The 26,970-nt window shown below is 43.2% G+C and overlaps 1 protein-coding gene across 6 annotated transcripts in view; it reads left to right on the forward strand.

Moving 5' to 3' along the window:
- Positions 1-4: 4 nt before the first annotated feature.
- fam107b (family with sequence similarity 107 member B) overlaps positions 5-26,970 on the forward strand; it is a 37,140-nt gene continuing 10,174 nt past the window's right edge. Inside the window, exons 1-2 of one of the 6 annotated variants that reach the window (XM_061773259.1) lie at positions 5-151; positions 26,674-26,812. In XM_061773259.1, coding sequence (XP_061629243.1) covers positions 26,685-26,812 — 128 coding nt within the window. In that variant the 5' untranslated portion in view covers positions 5-151; positions 26,674-26,684. Of the gene's footprint in view, positions 152-432; positions 454-25,349; positions 25,512-26,361; positions 26,494-26,640; positions 26,813-26,970 lie in introns of those variants that run through there. The other 5 variants (XM_061773254.1, XM_061773258.1, XM_061773252.1 and 2 more) reach the window with 5 other exon arrangements.

Raw genomic sequence — 26,970 nt, forward strand, 5'->3', positions numbered from 1 at the left:
GTATGGAGCAGTTGAGCATTTTCCAAAAGACGAAGACACGCCTCGAAGCCGACCCGTGACCGTGAGATGCGCTCCTTTTGACCGTTTCTCCCACTTTTTTTGTAAAAACCTGGAAGAAGAAGAAGAAGTGGTGTCGCCGTTTGACTTCGTGGTGAGTGTGTGAGAGTGTGTGTGTGTGTGTGTGTGTGTGTGTGTGTCTGGGTCTCGCGCTGGTTTGGGGTTGCGTTCACGAGCGTCCTGTAACAAAAGCAGCCCGGTTGTGATTGAGCGTTAAGGGTGGGTGTTTTGAAGCCGCTTTTTGTGTGTGTGTGTGTGTGTGTGTGGACACAGGGGGGGGGTCGTTAGCTTAGCGTAAACAAGAAGAAGCGGAAAAATGAGGGCGAACTTCAACATACAAACTCTTTTGTTCTCCTTTTGTTGTGGCGCGACAGTCAGCGGACGGGACAGTAGAAGGTGAAAGAAGCATGTTATGTAGTTCAGACGTACAGTTTCGTCACTTTTCACAAATTCTACTATTTTTGAACACTTAAGAATTCATGTAGTCCTTGTGTGAACAAAATACTCGTTTAGTTGGTGTCTTCGTAGCCTTAATGTTGCATATAGTGATACATACAGCAGATGTCTTTATGATAAATTAAGATGTCATAAGGTAAAAAATAATGAATGGTCATGAAGATGTCATAAGGTAAATAAGAATCTGTGCATGGGTCATGAGTGCATTGAACATGTGTGCTGTCATCAGGGCCCCACAGTGTTGTGCAATTGTATGTTGCAACAGGTCTGTTAAAGCGTACTCACAGTACTCACTTTTTACTCAAACTTTAACCCAAAAAAGTTATGTAAACTTTTGGGGTCAAATTCAATGTTTAAAAAAAAAAAAAAAAGCGTGTTGCAGGAAACGGTTAAAGTGTAATGTGCTACTTTCACCAATTTCTTATGGTAGGGTGATCAGGTGTCAGCGCCAGCCGGTGTCCTGTCCTGTCCTGTGCTGTCGAGGAGTTGTCCTAGTGCGCTACGAATAGAAGGCATGCTCACATGTGTTAGTCATTTGCAGTGGCGTTTGCTAAAGGATTTACATCTGTTTTCTGATCTTTGAACCCCCTCCCCTCTCTTTTCTTTCCGTCTCTTGTTTCCCATAAGGGTGGATGCTGTCAGTGCGTTTTTTTTTGTTTTGTTTTTTGCGAGTGTTACTACTGGAATGCTCCTATGGTTATTGCGCTTGAAGGAATTTCACTGTGAATGAAATACCCCCATTTTCCATTCTCGACGGCACTACATGTCCATTAGTGGTTCTGGGTCATCTCTCGAGATGTATCATTACCGAGTTGGCAGTGTGTATTTTGACCTAGAAAAAACAAGGTATTTGGGTAAGAATTTGGGTGTGTGTTCACGAGGGGTGACCACGCGTGTGTGTGTGTTGATGGTATTATCTGAAAACAGTCCTGCAGGTCTGTCTGTGGGTACAAAGTATGTGAGTCAGCAGATTGCACTGATTCATAAGACTTAACACTACTTGAGACTGCTGAGATTAGTGTTTAGGTCTTTTGTTGGCACAATTCAAAGAATGCCTTGTTGTATATTGAAAGTGACGTCGGGAGCTGCTTTCAGAGTGAAACCCTTCACGACTTCACTTTGGAGATGATCTTTCACGTTTTAAATGGGCTTTACACGATCAAGCGTTTTGGGGCCGATCACCAATCAGTGAGTTAAAAAAAAAAAACGATAACCGATCACCGATCCGATCGCAAGCTGGAGCAATGTGTCTATTTAAATGACTTGTTCATTTACTGTATATACTTGTGTACTGTATACTGAGTATCTTCAAAAATGTTGTCTAGTCTGGTCATGTATGACAGAAATAATGGGTCCTAACTTACTGTAATTAAATTACATTATTGTAATTAAATTACTTCACAAATATTGAAACTTTAGATTCAACAGAATGCCACCATGTTAACACACAACCGTTAGTGCTAGCACTAGCTTGCTAGGCTAAATAACGTTTTGTTGGTTGCTTGTGAGCCGTATCGTATTAAAAGTACCTAAACATACCTCAAGCAATCCTGGAATGAACGTCTTTTCCCGAGCACCGGTGACCACCACCAACACACGTTTCTCCCCATTTTGTTCTTTTTTGACCAACAGAATACACGCGCAATCCATTGTTGTTGTTGTAGCCATGGTAACGAGTGCACCCGGTCGCGTTTGATTTGACAAAGCCCGGTGATTGTAAATTATGTCAAAAGACACACAACGAGGCTAAAAATAAACTAGCTTTTGGGTTAAAATATACTGTATACGACGGCGGCGTGGAGTAAATGTCTTTTGCAGAGCATTGATCGGATCGGTGAATTATGTATGACATTACAGCTGATCAGCATAAAATGCAAATTATCGGCCGATACCGATAAAGCTGATCAGATCGGTGTGAAGTCTAGTTTTAACTAGCTCCCAGGTGTCATAGGCTGGATTTGCGCTACAATGGTTTAAGTAACACATGAGAATTTTTTATTTACTTATAATTTTTTTTGCTCTCAAGTGGCACAATTTGTATATGCTTCATGTCAGGGTGAATTGGGGGTTGGGGTGGGGGGATACACATGGAATCGGACATCTTGAGATCAGAAGATGCTTATCGGACATCTGTCAAATTCAACTGATACCTTGGATATACCCCGTCAATACCAGCTTGACGTCATCAAAATACACCAATTGGTGACGCATGTTGTCTGCTCAAACAACACAAATAAACACATTAAAAAATTAAATGTAAATCTAATCTATAGTGAAAGCGTAGAGCATTAAATATGATGACAATATGGTGGTACCTAGACTTGAAAAGGACCTCAAGATATGAGCCGTCGCTCAACAGTTTTCTTTTTTATGTATTTTTATTTATTTATTTATTTTGCTTGTGAGCAAAAAATTGACATACCAGCCCTAGATTGTTCGGCAGATGGGTAACAATTCTTGACAAAAAAAGTCTTCAAGCTGTTTATTCCAACTCTCAGTTGAGGTTTACTGTCAAACTAAACACAAAACAAAAGAGAATTATTTTATTAAGTCCATTAGCTTAATGGTAACACGCATTGCAAAACACTATAGCTGGGCTAACAAAGCTAATACTTATTGATACGTCGTACCCTCTATTACAGGGTATATCCCATCTGTGCCTTTACGCTGCATTAGGAGTAGGCCTGCACGATTTTGGGAAAAAAATGACATTGTGATTTTTTTATTATTTTTTTTTCATTTTGCAATATACATTCCATCCATCCATTATCTGAGCCGCTCATCCTCACAAGGGAGGATGAGCGGCTGGGCCCGCGCTGGAGCCTATCCCAGCTATCATCGGGCAGGAGGCGGGGTACACCCTGAACTGGTTGCCAGCCAATCGCAGGGCACATACAAACAAAAAAACATCCGCACTCACATTCACACCTAAGGGCAATTTAGAGTCTTCAATCAACCTACCATGCATGTTTTTGGGATGTGGGAGGAAACCGGAGTGCCCGGAGAAAACCCGGGGGAGAACATGCAAACTCCATACAGGTGGGGCCGGGGATCGAACCCCGGTCCTCAGAACTGTGAGGCAGACGCTCTAACCAGACGCTCACCGTGCCGCCGCAATATAAATTGCGATGTGAAAAAAATACAGGATAACGTGTGACGTGAAAAGAAAAATCTGAATTGTCACTTCATCCATGCAGGCTAAAGCCTAATTATAATTTACAATGAAAAAAATTAATGAATGAATGAAAATATTTCAATCGATTTTAATTTTTTTATTTTTTTTAAAAATTTTCCCCCCACACGTCAATGATGTGGAACTGATGTTGATTTATTGCATCTTGAAGAAATTGAGGCAAAATAGAGTGAAGTACAACAGTCGAGTGATGACGTCAGAAGGATAATCTCCTATCTCACAAAAATCACAATCTAAAAAATTATTGGTCGAATAATTGTTAATTTTCATGAGCCGGATTCTACTGTACTGCTTGATGGAAACAAAACTTTGAAAATAGTATTGTGAAATTGTGAATGCTGTGTCACATTTAAAAAAATAAATAAAATGGGTTTAAGTTGGGCGGCACGGTGGCCGACTGGTTAGAGCGTCAGCCTCACAGTTCTGAGGTGCGGGGTTCAATCCCCGTCCCCGCCTGTGTGGAGTTTGCATGTTCTCCCCGTGCCTGCGTGGGTTTTCTCCGGGCACTCCGGTTTCCTCCCACATCCCAAAAACATGCATGAATTGGAGACTCTAAATTGCCCGTAGGCATGACTGTGAGTGCGAATGGTTATTTGTTCCTATGTGCCCTGCAATTGGCTGGCAACCAGTTCAGGGTGTACCCCGCCTCCTGCCCGATGACAGCTGGGATAGGCTCCAGCACGCCCGCGACCCTAGTGAGGAGAAGCGGCTCAGAAAATGGATGGATGGATGGGTTTAAGTTGCTGTTCAAGAAAATATCTAATCAAACACATTCATGATCCTCGAATCAAGAACCGACCCGGCCTACTTTGCAGAGAATGAATGTTTTTTTTATGACACAAGTGATTAAGAGCAGATGTGCTTTCTTTCATACATCCAATGCCACAGAGTGCACAGTATTTGATTAGTATCGTGCTATAGCCGTTTATTGAACTATTCTGTTGTTTTTGTGTTTTGGCCTGCTGTTGTTGTCTGTATAATCCATTTTGCCTTATGAATAAGTGTTAGGACGTAAAGTAAACAAGTGTGACGCAACAGGACAAAAGCTTGGTTTACGTTTATCCTGCGGCTTTAGATTATAATATCACAATTCAGGTATTGACTTTTCGATGCATGTGCAGCATGTAAAAGTCAGGCATACAGAGTCGGTTTGTTTGCTCGGCACTGTATGTTGATTCCCTCATAAGTGAGATAAGATAAGCATTCAATATTGAGTCACAAACCTATTGAGAAGTGGCTTTCACAAAGAACCCCATTGATTCAGCTCGAGGTTTGCAGGGCTTCAATCACGATATGGATCCATTAGCGTGCGAGGGCACTTTGCAGCAGTCCAGGAGGACGGATGGCACGCCGACGCTAAGCGTCCGAGCTTCTTCCCAGCCTCGGAGGTCAAGTATAGAGAGATTGAGCATCTAGGCTGCCGTGTATTGGATTAAGCTCTTTGTTAGCCAGTCTCAAGATATATGATCTTATTGTAAACACAAGCAGGAACGCAGCCAGTTCTTTCAGTTACAGCCTTAACCCAACTTCAGTGTGTTGTTTCACTGCAAGACAACACGCAATAGTCTGCCTTACTGACTAAAAATATGCATATGTATGCCATATTTAGTGCCATGAATCAGAGAGAACAAAGACGGTTGATGTGGACTCCACTTTTTGTGTGTTAGTGTGTGCGAGCGCTCTCATCTGGATAACTGTGGATTGTCTGGTTGCCCAAGGTAACAGTTGTTATTGGGTTTTCCCAGCCAGCATGTAAACAAAGGAGAACCTCCCAAATCCTCCCCGGTGTGTGCCAGTGCAGCCAATGAGATTGGAGATCCCCGCCGGGCTCAGCCAGTGGAAGGCGAGGAGGGAGACGTTCTGCTGGCGGGGGGTGGGGGGACACTGTAGTAGCGCACAAAGCTTTTGAATGTGGAAGTGGAACAGACGTACAAAGACTCAGGTTGTTTTCATCAAAACCCCGTTGACAGTGCACAGCCGGATGCAACTTGTTTCATGCTTTTGGGTACAGTAGAACCCCTGATGGCCAACACAATCTGTTCAGATTTTTCCCCATAGGAAGACATGGAAATTTAAATAATCCCCTTTGTAAAACCTTTTATGGGCTGTACCGTGAACCACTGTGTAATAAGACAAAAGAAGGGCTGGGCGATATGGCCTTTAAAACCCCTGTAAAGTAAAAATAAATATCTTCTAAATTTGACACACCACAGAGAAGAGTGTTGATAACAACTAGGGCTCTCAATCCTCATTTGCTATTTGTATTGACAGTAACGAATGATTTCTGAGTAAGAATCAACTCGTTACTCCTTTTACTATTCTGAAATAATAGTCCAACAAAATCCAAATTGATTATTTGAAAACTACCAGTCGGCTCTCTATTGAAACGGAAAGAAGGTACGCTGGCACCTTTGGGCTGTCGCGTCTCCCTCCGGAAAAGTTTTTCTTTTAAGCTTAAAATGTCTTACTTTAACCAGGATCCCTCTCCGTACCTTGGCCAAAGGTAGAAACCCATGTTGGTTTTACACCTGTCAGTGCCGTGAATCCTTGCTGCCATGGACCAGCGGCCTCCTTTCTAACTAGCCAGTGCTACCTAGCCAGCAAGCCTATTTCTCCTTATGCCGATCAAATTTTTGAACTATTTTCCAGCATTATCTTGCATCAGTTTCGACAGAAATAACGGAAATAGATTTTTCTTTATCGATGTGAAAGGGGATTTTTTTTTCTTCAAATCATGTATGTAAACACTATCCTTAAGAAACTAACATTTTAAATGTTTAAAAATTTAACATGACATTTTGTTTTGATTGAAAATGCAGTAGATTAAAATGAAACGTCAAACTGCATGGCTTGGCTGTGCAAAATATTTGTGGCATGAACATACCAAGCACATACCTTGGGTCAAAAGTTTCCAACCTGTTGATAACTTGCTGTTTTCACAGCGTATAAATTGGGCACCATATGTTCAGCGCGATTCACAATATAGCGACCAAATCGCGAAGTTGGCAACACCAAGTCTACTTTTGTAAACTCTGTTCACAGCCTTCTTGTTTGTTTAAGCAGTGCCTGTCAACAGGGACACTCTTTGAATTACAGAAACAACAACAAAAAAATCTATAAAAAGAAATCATCCTGAGAAATGGAAAAACAATTAATTGATCAAATCACTCGAAATAGTTAATTTTATTTGTCACACTTTGCCATCACTAGTGTGGTACTCCTCAGTGGTGGCATCACACGAAAAACTCATAGAAAAAGCAAACAGTTGTAATCTTTTAGCTTCCCACTGAGCTGATGTCTCACGAGGTTCCCACCTCAAGTTTGTGTGTGGCTTTGCGCACACGTGCGGGCCACCTGTTCCCACCAGGCTTTCATATGTACGTATAGGAACATGTGCCACTCTCAGCTGTGAGGCAGCAGAGGGCTATGGTATAGAGCGATTTGCATTGACAGGTGTGAACCCACCCCCATTGTACCCTACATCAGCCCCCTTTCAAACTATACCCAGTTTCAGGTCCATGTGTTGAAAATTTGCTTTGAGTAAGCGTTTGGATTTGAACATTTTGAAAGAAAAGTGGCTGTCCCTTGCATGCACGTGCTCCTGTCACTCAAAAGCAGCCAAAAAGACGTGATTGGATATCCATACAGTTGTGCCACAAATGACTTTGCAGGTTCATCACATTCCTACAGCGTGAGTCCACGTGGCGTCTCCGCCTTTTCAATCGCCACCATTCATTCTGTAATCTGCCTCAAGCCCCCGCAGGGCTGGACGTGTGGCGACAGCACACCGCGATGCTGGTGCTGTGTGGGGAAACAAAACAACTATGTCGGGGCTGGATCTTGGCCAAACATGAACAATATGTGAGTAAAATGGAAGCTGTTACTCAGTTCTCACGGATTTTGCAGACTTTTGTGATTGTTGTGGCCGAAACTGCTTGATTTGGCGGCTGAATTTTACAAAGATTGCGAAAAGTTAAGATTTTTACTTTTTTTTTTTTTTTTTTTCCCCCCGATCCTGATAATAAGCATACAGTGGAACTAGACCGAAACAATTAAGCAAATAACTATTACAAAAAAAAGAGTGCAGTAAAATCTCTTCCTCAAAGCGTTGTAGGGATAATTTTTCCCAAATAAACTAATGTTACTGCTGTTACACATCACTGTGTAGAAAAAAGTTGGCGGGATGGTGGCGAGCCAAGAGAAAAGGGTCGATAAATGATAATGTCCAAAGTTTGGCATCTTTTCTCACTTAACAAGGAAGATGAAGTGCAATTTATTATTTAATATAGCTTACCATTGCGAGTTGGAACGTACTGTAAGGCCCCCTGTGCACTTTCAATTGCTTTATTAAGCAAACAAAACAAACACGTAATAAGCACATTCATAACGGGTTCGCCAGTTAACAGCCAGCCAACTCTACCTTCTCATTTGCTGACGCCCATGTCACTCACCAGGCCAGGCCCTGCCTTTTAAAGCCTTAAACGCTCAAAGTCACAGCTACTACTAATAATACCTGCCCCTCCCATGCATGATATTGTTTAATCATGCAAAATAAATTTGTACCTGATTACTAATCTGTAGACTACTTGATTTTAAAAAATATTCGATAACAGCAGCCCTAAATGGAACTTGGAAGCTTGAACTCTGACTTTTTTGGTATAAATTTGCAATGCATCCATTTAATTAACCAAAATACCGCCATCAACGTTATGATGGGCACAGTTTTGAACCAACTAGTGGAGATTACTGATTTGTTCCTTTGGGTAAAAACTAGACTTTACGCCGATCTGATCGGTGTTATCGGTATCTGCCGATAATTAGCATTTTATGCTGATCGGCTTTCATGTCATAAGTCGGCAATCCGATCAATGACGTCATCGATCGGCTCCGCACAAGACATTTAACTCCGCGTCTTCGTCGCGTATGAATCCAAAAGCTAGTTTATTTTTAGCCTTGTCACGTGTATTGTTGCGTAGTACTGTAACTATCTGACGGCCAATAATTTTTTTTAAATCAAACGGACTCAAACTCTGGACAACACCGTCCATATAGCTGGGACAGTGACAAAGTTAGAGTAAGCACGTCATTAACAGTATTTATTAAAGTAATTTAATTGCAATAATGTAATTACAGTAAGTTAGCACCAATTATTTCTGTATTGTAATCTTGATTTGACCTAAACTTATGTTAGTGGCCAACCCTTGAATGCCCCGTAGAGGTCATTGGTGTTTTAACTTTTGTCTAAAATGCTAGAGAGTAATTTGAGCTGGGACGGGCTCCAGCACACCTGTAACCCTTGTGAGGATAAACTGTACAGAAAATGGATGGATGGATGGATACAGTATACAGTACACAAGTATATACAATAAATGAACAAGTATGTAAATAGACACATTGCTCCATCTTGTGATCGGATCGGTGATCGGTTATCGTTTTTTTTAAACTTGCTGATTGGTGATCGGCCCCAAAAATCCTGATTGTGTAAAGCCTAGTAAAAACTAGATGCAGCTCACTTTCTGGCATGCATTTGTTTTTTTTTTTGTTGTTTTTTTTTTTAATCACTGTGAGGAGAAGCGGTACGGAGGATGTTGTCGTCAAATTGTACTGAGCAGGACCAGGACAAACAGTTTTCCTTCAATGGTACCCTAATGTGGTGGCATCACAATAAAAAACACAAATAAAAAGCACATCTCGAAAGATTTGTACAGCTGCAGAGATGTTCCACTTAAACATCTTGTTTAGAAAGGAAAGTAAGAGTGAACTGTGCTGTGTTTGGTGATTTTGGTCTGAGGATATGGTTTTCCTCTGCACGTCCCCAAAGTGATGTCGTCAAAGTGGCTCGATGTGTCACACAACAAACTGGTCGGAAATTTTATTTTTATCTGATTACTATGGTGCATGTTACTATTTTCCACGGGCAACTCAGCAGACCTCTGTGATAATTCATTCTGGCCACAGTACCGACAATAAAATACAATCCTCGTGCCTGATGGGGAGCAGATGACAGACCAGTAGATTGACCCGTGCCGTATGGTGACTATACTCACGCACAAAGCTCAGATGCCTCGCAATTTCTTGCCACCATGCTGGCCTTGTGTGCTCGTATGGCTGCACATCTTATGTTTTACGACCCTAAAGCCGTGGTTGTGAATTCCCATAACCCAGCATCTCCCTGGTAACATCATCACACTGGGAGAGGAGGGGGCCGTCCCGCCGAGGTCTGAGGCACAGAGGAAATGCAACAGAATCAAATCTCTTGTTATTCCTCACCGACACAGTGCAGTAGCTCAAAGCGGGGTACCCCATACCGATTTGTAATATCTCAACGGATTTAGAAAAGTTGAGATACTTAATCACAATTGACAAGGGGGAAAATGGGCTTGTACTTTAGTGGCTCTTTCATGTGTCTGTACTGTACTTGAGTGTTTATTTTTCCGACGAGTTTTTACTTTCACTGCCTACATTGGAAAGCGGATATCTGTAACTTTCTACTCCTTATTTTGTCAAAATTGGCTATTTTTTTTTTTCCAACCTTCAAAAATGATGGCATGACATAAAAAGACATAAACAGAGAGAGGTAAACTCAACTGTGGTGGAGATCTTGATTGATTTAAATCTCAGACCTATAAGGTGGAAAAAAAGAAAGACGATTGATTTAAATATCGGACCTATAAGGTGGAAAAAAGAAAGACGATTACGAGAATTGTTTTATGTTGTCATCTCCTAGAATGCTTCCTGGCAAATTAATATATGCCTGTGAGTATTTCTATATATTATCTGTCTCCAATTGTTAAATAAATGTTAAATATCTATCCATTGCTCATAGGGTTACAACACCGGGAGACTGATGCTTTACGTTAGCCAATGTATTGCGTGTCCCATTATGTGTTAGCATTAAGCTAATGGACTTCAAGGCAGTTATTTGGTTGTAAACTTCAACCAGGAGTGGCATTAAACTTTTTTTTTTTAACGTTCTAATGTCCAGCCCTTCTTCACAGTCATTTTTTTCCTTATCCAATGAGCTCCTTCTGTCTTTGCACACATTGGCACCACTTCCTGAGGGTGAGTGAAGTGCTTGCACGTTTTCAGTGCATGTGATTCCAAACTATGAGCACACAGTGTACCAATGCGCTGACAAGGATTTCATTTGTGTGACAGCCGACAATATACGATACAATTGTTTGTAAATTTTCCCAAGTGCGTCACCGCACCGCCCCGCTGTGATTTATCTTTGGGGGTAACACGTACGTACACATGGCCTGTACAGGAAGTGAGCTCATTGTTACTGCTTGCTCCCACTCCCCAAGGACTTCTTTCTGTCACACTTTCTCTCTCACACGCACTCAAGCCCCCCCGCCCCAGCTGTCACTTACAAGCCCATCTATCTATCTGTGTGCTTTAATTAGGGCCTCTCCTGTTTATGGCTGAATGGCCGCTTCATTAACAGACAAGCTGCTGGGCGCGTACCCGGATCCATCCGGCTTGTAACACAAGGGGTGGATGTGTGCGTGCGTGCGTGCGTGTGTGCGTGCGTGCGTGCGTGCGTGCGTGCGTGCGTGCGTGTGTGTGTGTGTGTGTGTGTGTGTGTGTGTGTGTGTGTGTGAGAGAAGAGAGAGAGTTAGAGAGAAAAGGGGCGCGGGGGTTTAGCTTTAGGGTATTGATGATGCTATTTCCCCCCGAGGGCTGGACCTCCCATCTGTAAGTAGAAAAGACAGAATCTCGATCAGAATTTTTTTAATTTAATTTTATTTATTTATTTATTTTTTAAACTGGGTGAGAAAGATGATTTAAATGGGACACATACAGTATGTACATAAGTTGTTTCTTTTTAACTATTTAGTTATGAAGCGTTACTATTAACATGAAACACAAGGCCAGTGAGCATGAGGACATTCGTACAGCTTCTTTTTACGACTCAAGAAAGAATACAAACAGCAAGATGCCGACCGGTCTGTTTTGCAAACATGACCCCCATATGTCTTCCTGTGGAAAACTCATCCAGGCGTGTTAATGACAGAATGGGCGTGGTCGGCAGCACCCAGCTGACAGAGATTACCCCCCGCCCTGCGGCGAGCTCTGAAGAGGCCTTCCGTCGTTCACATCAACGTCGTGGACAGGAAAGAGGGGTCAGATGGTGAAGATGACCGCCAGCTGCTCGACCTCTTTGCTCGCCATGTCTGTTAGTAGCCTGAGCAGGAAAATCAGTTGAGAGTCTGTGATATGTATTTCTATATATCAAATAGTTCAACCTATACAGTGGAACCTCTAAGGGTGAACAATAAATGCTGCTTAACCACCAATGTGTTGAGATTACGAAACAGACTTTGCCATATAGAAAATTTTGTAAGTGGATTTACTGTAATTGGTTCTAGGGTCAAACTGATTGTTTACGATGGATTTGTCTGAAATTTGTCAAATTTTTGTCTCAGCTTTGCCGTATTTTTTTCAGATATTAGTCTATTTTTTTACCAGATTTGTTAGGGTTTTGTCATTTTTTTCAATGTTTTTGAAAGAGAAGAGGAAAGCACAGAGCCTAGAACTGAATATGGGGACTTTGAATGTTGGGACTATGACAGGAAAATCTCGGGAGTTGGTTGACAGGATGATTAGGAGAAAGTTTGCTATATTGTGTGTCCAGGAGACCAGGTGGAAAGGCAGTAAGGCCAGAAGTTTAGGGGCAGGGTTTAAATAATTTTACCATGGTGTAGATGGGAAGAGAAATGGAGTCGGGGTTATTTTAAAAGAAGATTTGGCTAAGAATGTCTTTGAGGTGAAAAGAGTATCAGATTGAGTGATGAGGCTGAAACTTGAAATTGAGGGTGTTATGTATAATGTGATTAGTGACTATGCCCCACAGGTAGGATGTGACCGAGAGGTGAAAGAGAAATTCTGGAAGGAGCTAGACGAAGTAGTTCTGAGCATCCCAGACAGAGAGAGAGTCGTGATTGGTGCAGATTGTAATGGACATGTTGGTGAAGGAAATAGGGGTGATGAAGAAGTGATGGGTAAGTACGACATCCAGGAAAGGAACTTGGAGGGACAGATGGTGGTAGACTTTGCAAAAAGGATGCAAATGGATGTAGTGAACACTTTTTTCCAGAAGAGGCAGGAACATAGGGTGGCGGAGGTAGAAGCACGCAGGTGGATTACATCTTGTGCAGACGATGTAATCTGAAGGAGGTTACCAACTGTAAGGTTGTGGTAGGGGAGAGTGTGGCTAGACAGCATAGGATAGTGGTGTGTAAGATGACTCCGGTGGTGGGGAGGAAGATTAGAAAGGCGAAGGCAGAGCAGAGAACCATGTGGAGGAAGGTGAGACAGGACGAGTGTTGTGCAGCTTTTCGGGAAGAGGTGAGACAGGCTCTCTGTGGACAGGAGGAGCTTCCAGAAGACTGGACCACTGCAGCCAAGGTGATCAGAGAGGCAGGCAGGAGAGTACTTGGTGTATCTTCTGGCAGGAAAGGAGATAAGGAGACTTGGTGGTGGAACCTCGCAGTACAGGAAATCATACAAGGAAAAAGGTTAGCTAAGAAGAAGTGGGACACTGAGAGGACCGAGGAGAGGCGAAAAGAATACATTGAGATGCGACACAAGGCAAAGGTAGAGGTGGCAAACGCCAAACAAGAGGTAAAGGATGACATTTATGCCAGGTTAGAGACTAAAGAAGGAGAAAAGGATCTATAAAGGCTGGCCAGACAGAGGGATAGAGATGGGAAGGATCTGCAGCAGGTTAGGGTGATTAAGGATAGAGATGAAAATATGTTGACTGGTGCCAGCAGTGTGCTAGCTAGATGGAAAGAATATTTCGAGGAGTTGATGAATGAGGAAAATGAGAGAGAAGGGAGAGTAGAAGAGGCAAGTGTGGTGGACCAGGAAGTGGCAATGATTAGTAAGGGGGAAGTTAGAAAGGCATTAAAGAGGATGAAAAATGGAAAGGCAGTTGGTCATGATGACATTCCTGTGGAGGTATCAGAATCATCTTTATTTGTAAGTATGTCCAAAAACAGACAAGGAATTTGTCTCCGGTAGTTGGAGCCGCTCAAGTACGACAACAGACAGTCAATTGACAAAGAACACTTCTGAGACATAAAGACATTGACAAAAAAACAAAACAGTCACTGAGCAGTAAAGGGTTGCTTGTTATCTGGTAATGCCGGTACATTTTTTTTTTTCTTTTGACAATTGTGCAAAAAGATGCAGAGTCCTCAAGCACTTCGAATGACTAATATTGCAATAGTCCGGTGCAATGACCATTGTGCAAAGGGCGCCGAGACTTCAAGGAGTGTATGCGGTTTAAAGTGACGAGTAGTGCGATAATCTGGGACAATGATGGTTGTGCAAATGTTGCAGATACTCCTCAATCAGTGTGCAAATGGAGCAGATGCTACTCTGGCATGAGTGGCCAGTATTGGTCAACAACAGATATGCAAATAGTGCAGCATGGCGAGACAACTACAGTGAGTGCACAAGTAATGTATAATTGGCCCCACAGAAATGTGCCAACGAACTCAAGTCAAAAAATTGCCAGCATGTTGTAATGGAATTTTAGGTTAGGTGTTTAAGAAGTTGATCGCAAGAGGGAAGAAGCTGTTGGAATGTCTGCTAGTTCTAGTTTGCATTGATCGGTAGCGCCTACCTGAGGGAAGGAGCTGGAAGAGCTGGTGAGCGGGATGCGGACGGTCCGAGAGGATTTTGCACGCTCTGGTCTTAGTTCTGGCAGCGTGCAAGTCCTCAAGGGTGGGTAGGGGGGTACCGACAATCCTTTCAGCAGTTTTGATTGTCCGTTGCAGTCGGAGTTTGTCGTTTTTTGTAGCAGCACCAAACCAGACTGTGATGGAAGAACACAGGACTGATTCGATGACCGCTGTGTAGAACTGCCTCAGCAGCTCCGGTGGCAGGCCGTGCTTTCTCAGAAGCCGCAGGAAGTACATCTTCTGCTGGGCCTTTTTGAGGACGGAGTTGATGTTGGTCGGCCACTTCAGGTCCTGAGAGACTGTAATTCCCAGGAATTTGAAGGTCTCGACGGTTGACACAAGGCAGCTGGACAACGTGAGGGGCAGCTGTGGCGAAGGATGCCTCCTGAAGTCCACGATCATCTCTACAGTCTTGAGCGTGTTCAGCTCCAGGTTGTGTTGGCCGCACCACAGCTCCAGCCGCTCCGCTTCCTGTCGATATGCAGACTCATCACCGTCCTTGATGAGGCCGATGACAGTGGTGTAATCTGCAAACTTCAGGAGTTTGACAGTCGGGTGTGCTGAGGTGCAGTCGTTCGTGTAGAGAGAGAAGAGCAGCGGAGAGAGGTCACAACCTTGGGGCGCCCCAGTGCTGATGCTGCATGTGGATGAGGTGGCCTCCCCCAGCCTCACCTGCTGTGTCCAGCCCGTCAGGAAGCTGTAAATCCACTGGCAGATGGCAGGTGAGACGCTGAGCTCGAGAAGCTTGGATGAAAGGAGTTCAGGGATGATGGTGTTGAACGCTGAGCTGAAGTCCACGAGCAGGATCCTCGCGTAGGTCCCTGCACTGTCGAGGTGTTCTACTATGAAGTGCAGTCCCCATGTTGACTGCATCATCCGCAGACCTGTTCGCTTGGTAGGCAAACTGCAGGGGGTCCAGCAGGGGAACCTATGACACTCTTGAAGTGGTCCAGCACGAGACGTTCAAAGGACTTCATGACCACAGATGTCGAAGCGACAGGCCTGTAGTTATTTAGACCCGAGATTGCAGGTTTCTTGGGGACTGGAATGACGGTGGAGCGTTTGAAACAGGATGGTACTTTGCACAGTTCCAGAGATCTATTGAAGATCTGTGTGAAGACTGGAGCGAGCTGGTCCGCGCAGACTTTGAGGCAGGATGAGGACACATGGTCTGGGCCTGCCGCTTTGTTAATCTTTTGTTGTTTGAAGATGCGTCTCACATCCTGGAAGCATCTAGGAGAGGTGGCTGGGGAGTTTTCGACCAGCTTGTTCAATAGAATTGTAGCGCATGAGAAGATGCCTAAGGAATGGAGGAAAAGTGTGCTGGTGCCCATTTTTAAGAACGAGGGTGATGTGCAGAGCTGTGGGAACTAATGAGGAATAAAGTTGATGAGCCACACAATGAAGTTATGGGAAAGAGTAGTGGAGGCTAGACTCAGGACAGAAGTGAGTATTTGCGAGCAACAGTATGGTTTCATGCCTAGAAAGACTACCACCGATGCATTATTTGCCTTGAGGATGTTGATGGAAAAGTACAGAGAAGGTCAGAAGGAGCTACATTGTGTCTTTGTAGATCTAGAGAAAGCCTATGACAGAGTACCCAGAGAGGAACTGTGGTACTGCATGCGGAAGTCTGGAGTGGCAGAGAAATATGTTAGAATAATACAGGACATGTACGAGGGCAGCAGAACAGTGGTGAGGTGTGCTGTAGGTGTGACAGATGAATTTAAGGTGGAGGTGGGACTGCATCAGGGATCAGCCCTGAGCCACTTCCTGTTTGCAGTGGTAATGGATAGGCTGACAGATGAGGTTAGACTGGAATCCCCGTGGAGCATGTTCTTTGCAGATGACTTTGTGATCTGCAGTGAAAGCAGGGAACAGGTGGAGGAGGAGTTCGAAAGATGGAGGCATGCACTGGAAAGCAGAGGAATGAAGATTAGCCAAAGTAAGACAGAATATATGTGCATGAATGAGAGGGGTGGTGGGGGAAGAGTGAGGCTACAGGGAGAAGAGATAGCAAGGGTGGAGGACTTTAAATACTTGGGGTCAACCGTCCAGAGCAATGGTGAGTGTGGTCAGGAAGTGAAGAAGCGGGTCCAAGCAGGTTGGAACGGGTGGAGGAAGGCGTCAGGTGTGTTATGTGACAGAAGAGTCTCTGCTAGGATGAAGGGCAAAGTTTATAAAACAGTGGTGAGGCCAGCCATGATGGACGGATTAGAGACAGTGGCACTGAAGAGACAACAGGAAGCAGAGCTGGAGGTGGCGGAAATGAAGATGATGAGGTTTGCTCTCGGAGTGACGAGGTTGGATAAAATTAGAAATGAGCTCATCAGAGGGACAGCCCAGGTTTGATGTTTTGGAGACAAAGTTAGAGAGAGCAGACTTCGATGGCTTGGACACGTCCAGAGGAGAAATAGTGAGTATATTGGTAGAAGGATGATGAGGATGGAGCTGCCAGGCAAGAGAGCTAGAGGAAGACCAAAGAGAAGGTTGATGGATGTCGTGAGGGAAGACATGAGGGCAGTTGGTGTTCGAGAGGAGGATGCAGCAGATAGGCTTACATGGAAAAGGATGACGCACTGTGGCGACCCCTAAAGGGACAAGCCCAAAGGAAAATAATAAGAAGAAGATGACGAGGGGCGGAGGTAGGAGTTCTACTTCTACTGATGCGAGTGCTCATAAAAGCATGGTTTGTATTTTCACTCGTGGAGGCAGCACTTTATCACCAAGCTACGAAATTACACTTGTCAAGTCCATGCCTGTGGCACATGCAACACCACCTCCACTGTGGCTGTTAGTCCAAATACAAAGAAAAAGTAAAAGACAACAAGACATCATGCATGTTGGCTTTTCTGAATTTAGTTGAGGACGACTTTAGAGGAATCCACTTCCCCAGAATTTGGTTGAATTCCTGATTTTTCTTTCGGGGCTGGCGAAATCAGGAAGGAATTAGAGAATGGTCCGCTGTAATATCAGTTGGCATAATCTCTGCGCCTGCCAAGCACACTTTCCCCATTCAGTAATTTATTTATTTACTTCCTCTTTTGTTTCCTAAAACTTGTCACTCATGTAAAGTGAAATAGGGTGCTTTGTCTCTTGATTGATTAGACATTTTACTATTCGGTCACAAGTGTGATGATTTATAGTCTGTGAGATTAGTCAGTGCAGGCCATGCAGATGACAAAGAAGGGGTGAAGTAAACAGTGGAAATGTGTCTTGGGCCAACTCCCCTTTCCACTTCCCGGTGACTGTCTGACCCAGTTTACTCCTTTTTCTTCCAACTTTAATGCCTTTCTTTTAGTATCCTTATGAATGCTTTACTTTTTTTCTTCTAGACACAGCTCACAAACTTCTTTTGGAAGGCTCATTGCATTTTCTGCCTTACTCTGTGTGTTGCCTGGGGATGGGAGGGTGTGTTCGTTCCCAAGAGCAATAAACAAAAGTCTTGTAATGGGATTCCTGGAACAGCAGTGAATGTTGTCCCAAAGCGGCACACTGGGAGGCACATAGAGGTGTTACAATGGAAAATACATAGTCTGGACACGATCAGTCCAGTGCAAAGCCCACCTTTCAAACCAACTGGGAGAGCTTTCCTGTTGACCCTTAAGGGGATAAACCACATAAAAAAATCCTACAAAGTCTTGCAACTGTAAAACCTCAGCAATGCACACATCATTGGCCCTATAATTGAGGTAGGAGATCAAAACCTCTCTGAACTTTAGGAGAAGAATATATCAGTAGAAAATCTTCCAAAGGAAAACCTGAAAAAAAGTGTAGTTCTGAGGTTGCAAACCAAAGATCTCTAAACGTTTGGAACAGTGCAGATCAGAAGCTCAACAACAAAATGAGTAAAGACAACGTTTTAAATGGTGTACAAAGTCATGCAAAAGTAAGACCTGAGAAAGATACAGGTCTTTGGTACTAGGGTTGTGGTGGAAGACCAAGGCTCTCTACTAACGTTTGGCTAAATACAGATTAGATCAACAACAAAAAGACCTAAGACAACCATGAAATGGTGTATGAAAGACTTAACAATTGTTAAACTTCAGAAATGTATAGGTCTTTGGTCCAAAGGTTGAGGTGACAAGAGGATTTCTCTGATTGGAGCGGTACATATCCGAAGCTCAACAAGAAGATGACTAAAGAAAACCCTGAAACAGTGTATGAAATGCCTGAGAGTCAAATTCAGTACTGAAATCCTGGTTCACTCATTTGGCACATTCGCAATGACTACTGCAACACTCTCCTCACCGGATTCCCTATCAAAATCATCAACAGACTACAAATCATTCAGAATTCAGCCACCCCGATTTTCACACGCACCAAATTATCTGACCACATCAGCCCGTTCTCATGCAACTCCACTGGTTGCCTGTACAATACCGCATCCACTATAAAACCCTTCTTCTCACCTATAAAGCTCTCCACAACCTAACCCCCACTTAATTCTCCAACCTCCTTCATGCATACACTCCATTCTGTACCCTCCACTCAACCTCTACTGGACTGCTAAACATCTCCACGTCACGCCTGAGCCGTCAGCTGCTCAGCACCCAGACTCTGGAACTCTCTCCCTCTACACATAAGTCAAGTTTATTTGTATAGCCCTTAATCACGAAAGACTCTCAAAGGGCTTCACAGGTCCACAGTTGGCAATGATTGACGACATCCCCAAATCTAAACCCCCCAATTGGGCAAGTAAAAACTCAAAACCCCATAAGACATTCAGAATCTATGACATGATTCATATCCCAACTCAAAACTCACCTGTTCACAATGGCATCATGTGCACTTCACTTTTTTATGTTAATATTCAGTTTTATTAGATGTTCTTAAACTTTTATGCCTGACTCTTCTGTAAGGTGACCTTGGGTGACTCGATTTGTGCCTCCAAATAAATTGTATTATTATTATTATTAACATTATTGACAGTGTTAACATTGTTAATTTTATGTTATTATTATTATTATCTGCGATTGGCTGGCAACCAGTTCAGGGTGTACCCCGCCTCCTGCCCGTTGATAGCTGGGATAGGCTCCAGTACTCCAGCGACCCTAGTGAGGATCAGAAAATGGATGGATATTATTATTATTATTTTTAATAATATTTTAAGAGATGCACTGACCTTTTGGTCCAGGGATTGCGGTGGAAGGCCAGCAATGTTTCCTAACCTTTGGAGCGGTAGAGCTCAAACATGAAATTGGGAAGAGTGTTAAAGTATCTGTTTCTCTGCACAGTATGTGCCCAACAGCACTACATATATATTATATTATCTATATTTTCGCAGCGCGGCACGGTGGACGACTGGTTAGAGCGTCAGCCTCACAGTTCTGAGGACCGGGGTTCAATCCCCGGCCCCGCCTGTGTGGAGTTTGCATGTTCTCCACGTGCCTGGTTGGTTTTTCTCCGGGCACTCCGGTTTCCTCCCACATCCCAAAAACATGCATTAATTGGAGACTCTGAATTGCCCGTAGGCATGACTGTGCGTGCGAATGGTTGTTTGTTTCTATGTGCCCTGCGATTGGCTGGCAACCAGTTCAGGGTGTACCCCGCCTCCTTCCCGATGATAGCTGGGATAGGCTCCAGCACTCCCGCGACCCTAGTGAGGAGAAGTGGCTCAGAAAATGGATGGATGGATATTTTCGCAGCAATATCTAATATAAATAGAAGGAAGCTAAATACGCAGAGGTTGTTTTGTAGCGCCCACAGTGTTGGGATGGAGACGCTTTAGCTTGAATCCTAAGGACGACCACTGAAACAACCGGTTCTGTGGTTAAAAAAAAAAATCAGTGGAACCTTTCCAACTGAAAGCCTTTCACTCTAAAGAATTGGCCATCATCCCAGTGGCTGGAGGTGCCAAGCTTTTAGTGTCATAATCGAAGACTCTTGCAGCTTTAATGGCTGCAAAAGGTGACTCAACTAAGAATGACATTGGAGGTGAATGCATGCTCATACTTGACCGTCATTTCGAGACATATTTAGCATCATTGGAGTAGGCATGCTCTGTACGAACCAACAAGAACAAGGATGTGAGGCACCAGTATTTGGAAGATTGCAATGGTAAAATTCACTAAACAAGGCATTGCTTGTTTGAAGTGGCTGTGGTTGGAATAAAAACACTTGTACCAAGCTGTTAAGAACATTCAAAAGCAACAGGTTGTGCCAATACCTCGAATGGTAAGGCCGTTTTAAAGTGATTCAAAATCAGAAAAGCCATATTGACGATACCGTCTCATGGAGAAAGCAATATTCAACACAAAAGGGCAGAATATGTTCACGTTGCACTCTTTGCATATGGATGAAATTCCAAACACTATTTGGTTTAAAAATTCAAGTGTTCTTGTGGGCATGTTAACTATTGACAGTGTATTGCTCTAAAGGCAGTAATTCTAAGTATGTGGTATGCAGACTGCCTCTTGATGTACACGGAGAATCGCTGAATTAAATGTTCAGTTCGTGCAAAAGGTAACAGTGGCTTGAACTTGTTTCTAATCCAGTAAGGTACTCTTGTTAGATACAGTTCGGTTGTATTACTTTTCAGGACTAAAACCTCTGCTATGTTTTTTTTAGAAACACTTACTACGCTAGGCGGCACGGTGGACGACTGGTTAGAGCGTCTGCCTCACAGTTATGATGACCCGCCTGTGTGGTGTTTGCATGTTCTCCCCGTGCCTGCGTGGGTTTTCTCCGGGCATTCCGGTCTCCTACCCCATATCCCAAAAACATGCATGCGAAGTTAATTGAAGACTCTAAATTGCCCGTAGGTCTGAATATGAGTGGGAATGGTTGTTTGTTTCTATGTGCCCTGCGATTGGCTGGCAACCGGTTCAGGGTGTACCCCGCCTCCTGCCCGATGATAGCTGGGATAGGCTCCAGCACTCCCGCGACCCTTGTGAGAATAAGCGGCTCAGAAAATGGATGGATGGACTTACTACACTACTGTATTTTGTCGGTCATGATGGTGCTACTTAGAGAGCTATTTTTTTGAGGTGATATTTTGTGTAAAACGTTTTGAGAACCATTGCTTTAAGGTGTTTTAACAGATGTCGCATGTGTACAATATAATTCTAAATGGAACCAGAAGTGACAGTAAATAGAATATTTAAAGCCAGCAGCGGTAAGGGCAGAAGTGAAGCACGGCTCCAATTTGAGGTTGCGAGACCCCTTTGAACTCACGATGTCACTTCCCCTCAGCCCGGGGCCACGAAGGAAGTCGGAGCACATGTGTTAAGATAACGGACACTTCGACAACACTGCCATCCTTTGAGAGCCTCCGCCCCCTGCTAGTGGCACGAACAAAACCCACCTTTGATGTGCACAGCATGCGTGAGCTCACACGAAGACCGAGACCCCCCCCCCCCCCACACCCCAACGACCCCATTTCCAGGCTCGTCTATGCACATCCCTACATACAACCTCTCAAGCTCAACGCCCCTGAAGCTTGGTTCAGCATGGATTGAAGGAGTGGCCTGTTCTGCTATTTTGCTTTTTATTTGGCTTTAAAGGTCAGATGACAAAGATGTTATGGGGTCAGTTAAAATTCATACTTGCATTGTTTATATGTTATGTAATACATGCACGTAACGTCCAGCAAGTTTTCAACAATAATTTAGCTAAAAATGAGGTTTTTATGAAGCATATTGAGTCCTCCCCGAACATACCCGAAGCTCAAGACACCGGGGTGAGGTTACTCTATCCAGCGCAAGGGCTACCAGAAGTGACGTGGCAATTGCCAAACACAGCGCGCTACGCACTATACGCAATGGCGAGCAACGTGTTGGAATATGTGGAGGAGGAGGATTTTGATGTACAGGAGCACTGAACTTGGCATCGTCAAAACGTACATGTTTGAGCCGATCACGCAGTGACGATGACGAGCAGCCAAGTCGCAGCTGTACAACAGAAAAAGAGAGTGGCCACTGGCTTGATGTGACTGTATGTCAAAAGCATGTCTTTTTATACACTCATGGCTTGAAATAATGCCACCCCAGGAGTGCCAATATTTTTTAGCACGACTGCGTATATTTTCAGATATGTTTCAGTGACACGGCACAAGCTTTTACATAGTATGCAGTATTCCTATATATTGTGTGCCCCTCGCTCGAGTTGCGTTATAACACACCCCACACAGTCTTTGCCGTGTGTCTGCTACAGACGTCAGTACTGAAAACTACTGCATGGGTCTTTTTTCCTACTCCCATAGGAGTAGGTGCATAGTAACCATAATAGAGTCGTAGGTATATACAAGGAAATGCTCACCTCTTGTCTGCGCCGCTTCGTTGCTGCACCGTGGCGGCTGCGAGATTTGGTTCTCTTGCTGGCAGTTGAGGTCCCGATGGCCGTAGGAAAAATAGTTGGCACCGCAGCTGGTTTCAGCTTCTGCCTCTGTATCCAATGCTTTCTGCTAAGTATTTTTCAAAACACAGCGGTTTGAAGTGATCAGCACAGTTGGAATGATTGCTAGGCACCCACAGCTGACCACGTCTCTTCCCCTGTCGATTGACTTTCCCTATCCACTGGTCACGTATTCCTTCTTCACTTGGAAAGCCCAAAAAAAAAAAACTCTTGGCGCTGCCTGAACCATTTGTACAGCCAAATGCCATACAATAAACCATCGTGACATCGTTAAATCATACGACTACAAATATACAAGGACTGGAACAACAGCATGGAACAATAGCACACAACGCCGGATGAACAGGATGTTTGGCTTGTGTGACGTCACAGCGCCGGAAAGAGATGAAGACCGGAAGGCGCATTCTGCATCATATTTATCGATTTAACTGCTGTATTGCGATATAATCACTTCGAAATGGCAGTGGTGGTTTGTAAAGGGGTTCTAGAGTTATCAAGAAAGAAATTAAAATCTTTGTCCTCTGACATTTTAAGGAACAAGCGCCGAGGCGAAGACAAAATGTGCGAGTAATGGACCTCGCCAATTTTGTTGTAATTGCCCATTCACTGCTGTGGACATTTATATTTGTCAAGTAAATTTTTTAATAGGTAGGAGTGGAAGGGGGATCTCTCTCCGCTTGTCTGTTAAATTCAGGTTTGCAAACCACTGTAATGACTAACAGATCCCTGTAGATGGTGGCGTTCCATCACTTTGGATTTGACATCAGCACAGCTTTTGAGTAGAAGATAAGATTAGGCGGTGAATAAAAAGATTAGGCGGTGAATCTCATCTCTGCTTGTCACGTTGGTTATGAGGGAAAAAAATGCCAACATGTTGGAAGTCGGACAAGTTTAGGCACCTTACACTTGAACCGTGTATGTATATGTATGGTATAAATAGAGAATGCGTCGTGGTATTTAGAAGAAAGTGTCTGTTGCTATCGAGAGAAAAGATGATGCAATTCATGGAGTGAATGATGAATGTCATGTAAAAAAGTCACACTCGAGCCATTCAGTGAGTCAGCGTTACCAACTGACATTTTTCCGGATTCCCACGGAGTCCAGTGCAATGAGAGTGAATTTCACTATTAATTACGGGATTGGGCAGAAGCGGAAACGAACATCACTGGGAGCGGGAACGAAAGTCACCGGGACCAGCTAACTATGACAACAACATCACGGGGAGTGGAAACCCTGGTTTTCACGTGATTCTGTAAAATTTTGGCTCGCCATTGGGAGGGAATGGGATCAATAACTTTAGGAGTGGGAGGGAGCAGGAGTCAAAATCCACTCCCGTCCCGGCGTCGCTGACGGTGCGTTTCTTAATTGTATATGCTAATAAATTATTTAGAGGAGAAAAGCCCTTTCTCAGTCTTGTTTGTTGTTCTTTTATAGTTTGAGGTGTCACAAAAGCAAAATATTGTGAAAGTCACTGTTTTGCTTGACAAAAAAGATTTCGCAAAAAAGATTTCGCCACTTTTTTGGTCAGAAACCAGTGTTTCTGGTTAAACCAACCCATGTACTACTTACTGCTGATTACTCAAGAACGGAAAAAGCTAAAAACAAACTTATGTTCTGGCAAAAGAAGAGTCTACTCTTTCTCTGGGTACGTTTGGTTGTTTTTGTCATAGAACACAATATTCTGTGGGAGATCCGTCAAAATGCTCTAAAACAGTTGGAAATATGGGGAACTCTGCTTTGAAAACGGCTAGCAGTGAATGAGGTGAAAACATTTTTCTTTTTTAATGGTTTCGGGGGTCTTTAATGGATTAATGGAATTTCAATTCATTTCTATAGTGACTTGATTTAAATTGAATTAAACTTGTAAATTAAGGTACCACTGTCTGTTAAGTTGTTACTTACAAATGCCTGTACAGTACACGTATGAATGATGGGCAAGAGGCTGTTGTCCTTCAGCAAATGTATCTTTTTAAAGTGACAGATTGTTTCCAGTTTATTTGAGTAATTGCGTTGGTTACATGCAAATTTCATTTTTAAAAGGTGACAAACGAACAATCCAAGCCAGCATTACGTCTGTGTGTCCCCATCAAGTAGCGTCCTTTTGTGTGCGACGTCTCCCCTTGAAATCAGCCAATCAAACGCCATGTTTATATCACAGGCAGCTTTGTTATGTAACACGACATGGTTGGCGTGCCGCCTATGCAAGAATGTCGACCTCTAGTGGCGATTTGCATCATTTACAACGACCCTCCGCAGTGATGTTGTTGTTGTTTGGATTTTGAGGACGCAATCTCACCCCAAACGCTTGACTACAGCACATGCGTGTTACTGTGTAATGTACTGTACTGCTTGTTTGGTGATTTGTGGCTTTTGTGGCCTCATTAGGATGACGTTGTGTGTTTGCAATGATTGCTTGGAAAAGAGGCTTTTGGGAATCTTGCTTTTGAATACAATAATGTGCGCACAATAGGCAAAATACTGTAATTTCCTTTCAAAGCATATTTAACAGGAGTGGGAGGGAGTAGAAGCGGGGGGCGGGAGAGGGACAAAGTGTGTGTGTGCGTGTGTAAGCTCAGCTATAAAACAGACATTGAATTCTGACTCACTCTCTGAGAAGAAGACAGCTGTGCATGCAAGGCAAAATTATATATAATAAAGGACCGCTCGTTCTCAATTTTTTTTTTCACTTGCCAATCAAACCCAAATAGAAGCCATGGCGACAATGTTGAGATACCCCGTCTTTCCTCATCTGCGGGGTGAGCTAAATAACTTTTTTTATGCACTGTTTTGACTGTTTTAGTGGTCTGAACTGTTTTACGTGGACTGTTACAGTCATTTGATTCAGTAAATTGGGTTTTTTTTTTGTTCATATTTAAATTGCAAGGTCCTGGCAAGAAAAAGTTAATGTTATGTCTTGGAGTGTGCTCTTAATATAAGTATTGCATCTGATGGAAAGATGAGCGTGAGACAGGTACACATTGCTCAACAAACGTATTTGACCACCAACCAATATAAGACGTATGTCTTAAATTAAGAGCAAAATATTTTTTTGTATGTTTCTCTATTGGTAAATACACTTGTTAAAGCTCTTTAACACAGATGGTGTTTTGTCATGATTAAATAAAATTATTCTGGTTATCCGTGAAGCTTTAGATTGTTTTATAAAAATTCAAATCTATAAAAAGTCAAATTTTATGTTTTTTATCGGATTTTAGTATGAGTTTTAGTGGGTGAATGTTATGCTTGATTCATTTCTGACTTTTATATAAAGGTGAATTCACTGTGAAATTCCTCATTCCTGTTCATAATGGTAAAATGTCAAGAGCAAAGTTTAATAAAAATTTTTTGCAACAGTCCGGATAAAAGCACTTCATGATCCTGGTTGGTGTCTTCTTGTTTTCGTATATAAAAGCATACATTTGTTGTGTTTGGCTATATTGAAAAGTGTATTGTCTATGATATGTGCGTTGTAGCTTCATAAATATCAACGATTACCGAAATGACTTGCAAACAGTGTGGCCATAAATGCAAATGTGCAGAAAAAGAGACAATAAGTGAATGCATGTGTCCATGTCTTTTTTTTTTTTTTTCGGTTTTGCATGTGGCTCGTTCATCATCGACATGTTCTCTTCACTCCTATTATGTAACGAGTCCATCACAATCATTGAACCTAATCCAGAGGATGACTTCATTGAAAACAGCACCAAGGAAAAAAACATTCACTGGACACAATCTTATGTAAACCAAATTATAGTGTCATTCAAAACTGTAGTGATATTATTAGATTGTGCATGTGTACCCAATGAAGTGACCATTTCCATTTCCAGCCCATATTTAAATGTTCATCTCATTCCTCGTGGCCTGTGGTCTTCTGTCTGGATTCAGATTCGCGTGACCCTGGTCTGTCGCTGTCACCAGGGAGGAGTGTCATGGCCGAGCCCGACTATTTGGAGGGAGACTGCGATGAGCTCATCAAACCCAAGAAGTTGATCAACCCGGTCAAGAACTCCCGCAACCACCAGGACCTGCACCGGGAGCTGCTCATGAACCAAAAGAGGTCAGTTTATGCATCTGGTTTCGAAGCATTCTCAATGGCTGCGGGTGCCTGGGAGGCGAATCTCCTTTCAATAGCATACCTGACTTTACTCGCATTGTAACATTAAATTTGGTCAGTATGTCTAGCATGGTAGGACGTATTGGCTGGGCAATATGGCT

This window comes from Phyllopteryx taeniolatus, chromosome 5, assembly GCF_024500385.1.
Source record: "Phyllopteryx taeniolatus isolate TA_2022b chromosome 5, UOR_Ptae_1.2, whole genome shotgun sequence".
Classification (NCBI taxonomy): domain Eukaryota; kingdom Metazoa; phylum Chordata; class Actinopteri; order Syngnathiformes; family Syngnathidae; genus Phyllopteryx; species Phyllopteryx taeniolatus.